Here is a 7,647-nt window from a genome sequence, read left to right as displayed (position 1 = left end):
ATACGTCATCAAACGAGTCCAAGTTTTATATAAATATACCTATGCCTGCAGTAGACGTCAATTGACTGAGTATGACGATGATGAAGGATGTCTTTCAAAACGAGAGTATGATTCGAGGCGTATTTTTAACTCTATACAAACAAATCAGTATTATATCAATCTGGGTGTCTGTCTGAGATATCATAGCTCACGAACGACTGAACCGATTTTTATGACAAAAACGTGACGTAGAGCGATTTCGCGTAGAATCTGAGGGGTATGGTTCAAATATAACTCAAAATTCATTTATTTCAAGTAGGCCTAATATAAGCACTTTTGAAACGTCAAGTCTGTCTCTGTGTAGTGACTCTACCACCGGTTCGGAAGGCAGATTACCGAGAAGCCAGCAAGAAACTCAGCAGTTGCTCTTTTCCAACATCAACAATTGACATTTTAACATTCATTTTTCTATCTTGTGAGAGATGAAAGCCGAATGATGAGCCGGATGCTTCCAAGCAACCTTATCATAAAAAAATTCATCAATTGTATAACTGGCATACTCCCAAGAAGGTAAGCCCGCTAGCATCTTAGACTGCATCATCACTTACCATCAGGTGAGATCGCAGTCAAGGGCTAACTTGTGTGTGGAAGTGGAAAAAAATAAATATTTAAGAAAACAACATGATCTAGTGGTCATATTTGTATTTAATTTAAAGCTTACTACACAACCTAACTAAAATCCCGGATCCCAAGCGGTTGTGTCGGAGACGTCCACCATCTTGTAGCACACGACAGTGTCTCCGGGCTCGACGTTAATATCTGCGTTGTCGAATCTGAGACCGCACTCCATGTCGCGTTTTATCGTTGTCACTTCATCCTTGAGGTGTTTCATCGAGGCCAGCTTACCTAAGGACCAACCATAATGTTTCAACACTTATTAGAAGCGGAAGCGTTGATAGCTTAGTGGTTAGATCTTCGACTTCACTTTCGGTACGCCGAGTTCGAATCCCAGCACCTCTAGACACTTTAACTGCTTGCTGCTTTACTAACTTGCTTTAACAGTGAAGAAAAACATCGTGAGGGTTACCTGCATGCCTGAGAGTTCCCCACAATGTTTTACCCGGCTAAGTTTGTTGTGGGCTCTTAGACCTGGGTGCGTTTGGAACCCTCGTAGCTTTAGGTTTAAGTTGGTGAACGAAGCACCATCCCGTTACAGTTATGTAAACATATATGTATGGACGCTTCATGCTTCATAAGTTTTACACAAAATTGCTAATTTATTCAAAGGCAATTGTATATTATTTAACAAATTACGAAATGAAATCTTTGAGATGTCTCTCAATAAGTTCAAAGTTTATAAAAGACGTAAGCTAACAGAAAAATCCTATTATATTATTAAGGATTAATTGAACGATAAAAAAGCTTGGGTGTGAATTGCTCCAGCTTCATAGCTTCATATAAATAAACTGTGAGATGGTGATAACAATAAAAAAAATTACCTGACTAAGTTTGTTGTGGGCTCTTCTTAGAACCAGGGCGCGTTTGGAAACCTCGTTGCTTTAGGTTTAAGTTGGCGAATAAAGTTATCACCATCCCCTTACAATTATGTAAACACATATGTATGAACGCTTCGTAAGTGCTTGTTATAGGCCTACATTATTATTTTTATTATATAATAGACCAAGCAGCTTTCGCTGATGCGTCTATATCATTTCTTGCGCTCGTTGTCTTTTTGATGTTTATCCAGTCATTCTGCAGATTCAGTGATTCTGCAGTCACTACATCTTCAGGCAAGGCATTCCACATTTGTATAACTCTATTGCTGATAAAGTGCTTGGAAGGATTAGACGATACCTGCTGATATTCAAGTTTGAGACCATAGCCCCTTAATCTGGGGTTACTCTTTTTTAAAAATATTTCCTCAAAATATGGAATGTTGTAATACTTATTTAATATTTTATAAGTTTCAATGAGATCGCCTCTTTCTCGCCTACTTTTGATGGTGTTGAGTCCCAGGTTTGCAACAACATGAATAAAGAAATTTTGAATTATTATACGCGGACAAAATCGCGAGGGACAGCTAGTACACTTATATGAATGGTTTGCTCCTTTCTACAAAGTGACCTGTAAAATACCTTATTTATTCCGAATAAAACTTACTCACCTTCGTAAATGACTTCCTGTCTGCGTATGATCCTATAGAGTGCATTTCTCGCTAGAGATCCCTTCACGCAGCGACAGCCCGCCACTGGAAGCTTCTTCTTACCCTCAGACACTTGGAATTGCTGGAGGACGTTCGCTTCGCCTGAAATTATACATGTCTGTATGTCTGCTCAGTTAGATACTGCAGCAAAACATCGGAAAAAAAAAGTGTTGAGTAAGTGTTATGCTCATGTCGGTATTTTATATTTAACTAGAGTACCCAGTATTTTCAATTTAAGTCTCATAATATATTAAATCATTTATTTATCTCCGTATTCATTCTCTTCTCGAGCGGGTAAAGATCATTATCTACACCCATGTACACCTAACAATAGAATATCATCATAGTAAATAAAAGCTGTATTTGACAGTTTGACAGTTCAAAAATAGGAGTGTTCCGATCGTCACCAAACTTTACAGGATTACTCGCCAGGTCAATCCGGAGATTCCCTGAAAGTTTCATTGAAATCGGTCCAGCCGTTTCGGAGCCTATACGGAACATACCCCACACACTTTCTCTTTTATATATATAGATAGAGTTGACACAAGTAAACACTTAAAATGACAATGAAAACATGGAAAAAATAAATATCCTTATGTAATAAACTTGCGGCCCCATCAACAGTATTTCGTTATTCCGTTACACGTTGTATATTTATACTATTGCGAACTGGCCATCCTCACCATAAACGCAGTTTCTAAGAGGATGGCTGACGTTAGTGTAAAATGTTTGTTACAATTTATTTATAAAAAAAATCAATTGTCTGTAAATTCGGTTTACTGACGATAGTTAAACGTGACAACGTCATAAGAGAATACTGATGGAATGGTTGCATTTCTCAAAAGAAAATTTTAATTTTATTTGTTTGATAGATATTATCGTTGCTATAAACAATTGACACCACATTCACTTTTCACTGCACTTCATCCTTGCCGAAAACATGTAAATGTATTATTGTATAGAAGCTGTCCAAGCGGACGCATCGCTCACTCAAGTAGGAGAGAGACAGATGTCGAAAGCGGAGGCCGACTGTGCCTCTTTGCCGCTCGTTCCGCGCTCTCGCTTGCACTTCAAGTCTTCAATGGAACGCCTCAGAGCGAGGTAACGCCGCATGTTGTCATGTTTTTTCGTGCGTGCAGCCGGCTCCATCGAATTATAAGACGTTGTCACGTCAAAAAAAAAAATAGTACTCACCGACTATTTCTTCCTCCTGTCGGGTGGGTATTTTAGCGCTAATCTCCTGTTTGATGTCGTCCACCAATTTGTATATGACATTGTGCCGCTTGATCGCAACGTTGGCGTTCTTCGCCTCTACGGCCAACGCGGGCGGGCAGTCCACGTTGAAGGCATATACTATTGCGTTGAATGCTTGCGCTATCTGTGATTGTAAACGAATACTTTAATGAATGAATGAATGAATACACTTTTATTGCACACCACAAAAATTACATAGAACAAAAAGAAAAGTATAACAGAACAACGTATACAATTTTATACTTCGTATAAAATTTAATCATGTTTAAATTTTCTGAAGTTATACTTCTTTCGGCGCGTTAGGGAAAAATAGTGTGAGTAAATTTTTACGATGCGCGCGCACACCGTCACAAAAAACCGACACCATGAAGTTAGCTGTATTCAACATTTTAGTTTTTTCTAAAAAAGGTTTGACAGTTAACTTTCAATAATTCAAACAATACCTTTTTTCTATTGTTAGTGTCGTTTTTTCTACAAACGTAAAATAAGGCGAAAGATAAATTTTTTGAAAAGGTTTTTATCTTGTTTCGCCAAAGAAGTATAACTTCTAACGCGTGTACATAAGTACACACACGTATTTTTTTATTCCACTACAGGAAAGCTCGCGACTGCAATCACACCTGGTGGTAAGTAAGGTAAGTAATGATGCAGTCCAAGACCATAGCGGGCTAACCTGTTAGAGAGTCATACCCCTTTCATTTTTTTTGGCGTGGTGGAAAAACTTTATTGGTACCTCCGACCCTTGGGCAGTACGAAGGTTTTGTGATCTCCCCTCTAAAGGAGGTATACCAAAACTAAAAACCACCACGGCACGGCGGGTCCCTGTTTTTTGTCCCTCTTTTGGTGTAAATGTGCAAATTAAGCTAAATTTTCCTAATATATGATGGGATTGTCAAATTGAAATAAATAAATAAATATGCTACGACAATACACACATCGCCATCTAGCCCCAAAGTAAGCGTAGCTTGTGTTATGGGTACTAAGATGACTGATGAATATTTTTATTAATTATATATATATAAATACTTAGAAAATACATATAAACACCCAGACACTAAAAAACACTTATGCTCATCACACAAACATTTTCCAGTTTTGGGAATCGAACCCACGGCCTTGGACTCAGAAACTTGGACCCACTGCGCCAGTCGGCCGTCAAATGAGTGAAATGAGTGTTATGTACCTCTATATCACTGGGAGCGATCGGTCCGACACCAAAACTGACCAGTTCCAACCTGACCTGGTCGTTTTCATCATACGTTTCCAGGATATCCAGGATCGCTTCCACGGAACCATCTACGTCACCTGCACAGAAAATAAATTAAAATTATTATTTCGAATTGCAATTAGGGTTCATTCTCGGGAATTCTCGAGCCGAGAATTACCGGGAAATCGTTGGGCTTTGTTCCCGGGAAATGAAGCTCGAGAAAAGTCGAGAACTCGAGAAATCATGTTTCGTTATAGATATTAACGTTTTCTTTCATGTTGATTTTTTGTTTAGTTTAATAGAAGCTATTTTTGTTTATAAGTTCTAAATAACCAGCCAAAAATGGTGCTGTGATTGTAATTTAATTATAAGTTAAGATATTAACGTTTTATTTCATGTTGATTTTCTGTTTAGTTTAATAGAAGCTATTTTTGTTTTTAAGTTCTAAATAACCAGCCAAAAATGGTGCTGTGATTGTAATTTAATTATAAGTTAAGATATTAACGTTTTATTTCATGTTGATTTTCTGTTTAGTTTAATAGAAGCTAATTTTGTTCATAAGTTCTAAATAACCAGCCAAAAATGGTGCTGTCATTATAATTATAAGTTTAAATAATATTATTTCTGTATTTTTTTTTAAAAAGTTTATTAGCTTATTAAGATTAATATTTTTGAATATAATCAATAAAAGTTTTATGATTAATTTGATACTTTTATTTGAGAGAAAAACCACTGAATTTATTGACGTTATTGGAACCAAATAATATGAGAAAACGTACGTGAATGTAAATTTCTCGACAACCCGAGAATACTCGAGAAATTGAAAAGCTCGAGAAATCATGAACCCTAATTGCAAAGCAGTGGACCCCCGGTAGTCCGGCCCCTGTCTAATCCGGCGCCCCCTGTAATCCGTTAAACTGTTAAACAAATAAAAATTGATGAATATTTTGCATGCTTCTTAAACTACATAATTGATTCATAGTTTTTGATTATTATTTGACATACATAATGAAGTATAATTAGTATTTCAGAGTACATATATGTACATATGTATATATAATATGTATGTATAAAGAATCTTATCATTGGATCTGTAATTTGTCGGATTACAAGGTACTCTTTTGTAAAAAAATCCGGTATATAGGGGGTCTTAGGCAGTACTCTATAATCCGACGAATTCGATAGTTCGACACTGCCCTGCAAAATGTTTGTCGGACTACCGGGGGTCCACTATATACTTATTTGCCGACACTTCTGCCAAGTGGTGCAATGCGGTGATAGCGAATTGGGTCGGAGCTCGACTTCACTTTCGCGGGACCGAGTTCGAATCCCAGCATACACCTTTAACTTTTCTGAGTTATGTGCATTTTAAGTAATAAAAATATCACTTGCATCAACGATGAAGGAAAACATCGTGGGAAAACCTGCATGCCTCAAAGTTTTTTATTTGTCATTGCGAATTCGGCGTTTCTGTCATGGCGTATCGCTAGATTTTTCAGTTTGTTTTTTTATAAAAATTAAACACCAATCTCGCTTAGAACATAAACAAAAATAAGGTTTTCATAATATATGAATCATATATCTGATACTAATAAAGCTGAGTAGTTTGTTTGTTTACTGGAACGCAATGATCTCGGGAACTACTGGTGCGATTTGAAAAACCTCTTTCAGTGTTGTATAGCCCATTTGTCGAGGAAGGCTATAGGCTAATAATGTATCATCAGTCTATGACATTGGTCATAGCGTGATTGACCAGTTCGGATTGGTGGACTCCACACACTTTGGGAACATTATGTATAACTCTTAGACATGCAGGTTTCCCCACGATGTTTTCCTTCACCAAAACCCCCAGGAAGTGAAGTGGATATGAATTGCTCCAACTTAATAGCTGAACATTAACTGTGAGATGGTGATAACAAAAAAAAAGACTAAGTTTATTGTGGGCTCTTCTTAGACCAGGGCGCGTTTGGAGTCCTCCTAGCCTTAGTTTTAAGTTAACGAATGCAGTTATCACCATCACTAACATTAGTGTTAAAATGTCAAATGTATGAACGTTTCATAAGTGACAGCACGGCTAGCGTGGGCAGGAGACAGTTATATCCCCGGGGAAAGAATGAAAATGTATCTTCTCCCACAGCTTCATCAACTCTAAGAGCATTGTCGCACAAGTGGAAATAATACCCAAATAATATATGTATATTAAATAATAAACGGGGGCAAACTTCTCCTATTCCATATACCCGTGCGTTAGAAGGTGGACACGTTTTTTTTTTATTTTATGTTTACAGACGAGCGCTTGACTTGATGATGCAGTCCAAGACGGTGGCGGGCTAACCTATTACGGAGCATGGTAGTCATACCCCTAATCAGTTTCGTCGCGAGATCGCACCGGAACACTAAATCATCGGTAGGGTGGTAACTAGCCACGGCCGAAGCCTCCCACAAGACCAGACCAGAGGAAAATCACAAATTATAAATAAAATAAATATACTACGACAATACACACATCGCCACCTAGCCCCAAAGTAAGCGTAGCTTGTGTTATGGGTACTGAGATAGCTGATGAATATTTTTTTATGAATATAATACACATAATTACTTATAATATACAGATAAACGCCCAGACACTGAAAAATATTCATGTTCATACAGCACTGATTTTCAGTTGGCACCTTGTACCAGGTAACACCACGGAAATACGTAGCCATCCACTGACCACAAATTTAATATTTTAATTTAAATACTTAGTTTAACAAAAATCAATCGAAAAAAAATATATAATTAAACGTACATATATCAATAACTATTTAACAGTGTAAAAGGCGGTAACTAGAGATGGGTCTAAAATTAATAAGCTGCTAAATTAACGCTGCTAATTTTTTGCAACACCTGTTAAACAAATTCTGAGATAGTTGTTAAATCTATTAGTGACAAGTAACAACTCTTACGAACACAGATAAAAATAATGGCAGCGGAGCAGTGTACATGGATTCTGTGCGGTGAC

At 37.3% G+C, this 7,647-nt stretch overlaps 1 protein-coding gene across 1 annotated transcript in view; it reads right to left on the bottom strand.

Annotated features, from left to right (window-relative positions):
* Window positions 1-666: 666 nt before the first annotated feature.
* The window catches only part of LOC120632328 (translation initiation factor IF-2, mitochondrial), a 33,173-nt gene continuing 26,192 nt past the window's right edge, over window positions 667-7,647 (bottom strand). Inside the window, exons 12-15 of the mRNA XM_039902173.1 lie at window positions 4,620-4,741; window positions 3,377-3,560; window positions 2,144-2,284; window positions 667-885 (exon numbers count right to left, since the gene is read on the bottom strand). Of these exons, the coding sequence (XP_039758107.1) occupies window positions 713-885; window positions 2,144-2,284; window positions 3,377-3,560; window positions 4,620-4,741 (620 nt within the window). The 3' untranslated portion in view covers window positions 667-712. The remainder of the gene's footprint in view (window positions 886-2,143; window positions 2,285-3,376; window positions 3,561-4,619; window positions 4,742-7,647) is intronic.

This window comes from Pararge aegeria, chromosome 19 (genome assembly GCF_905163445.1).
Source record: "Pararge aegeria chromosome 19, ilParAegt1.1, whole genome shotgun sequence".
Classification (NCBI taxonomy): Eukaryota; Metazoa; Arthropoda; class Insecta; order Lepidoptera; family Nymphalidae; genus Pararge; species Pararge aegeria.
The sequence above is the reverse complement of the archived record's forward strand: the minus strand, read 5'-3'. Positions and strand labels throughout refer to the sequence as shown.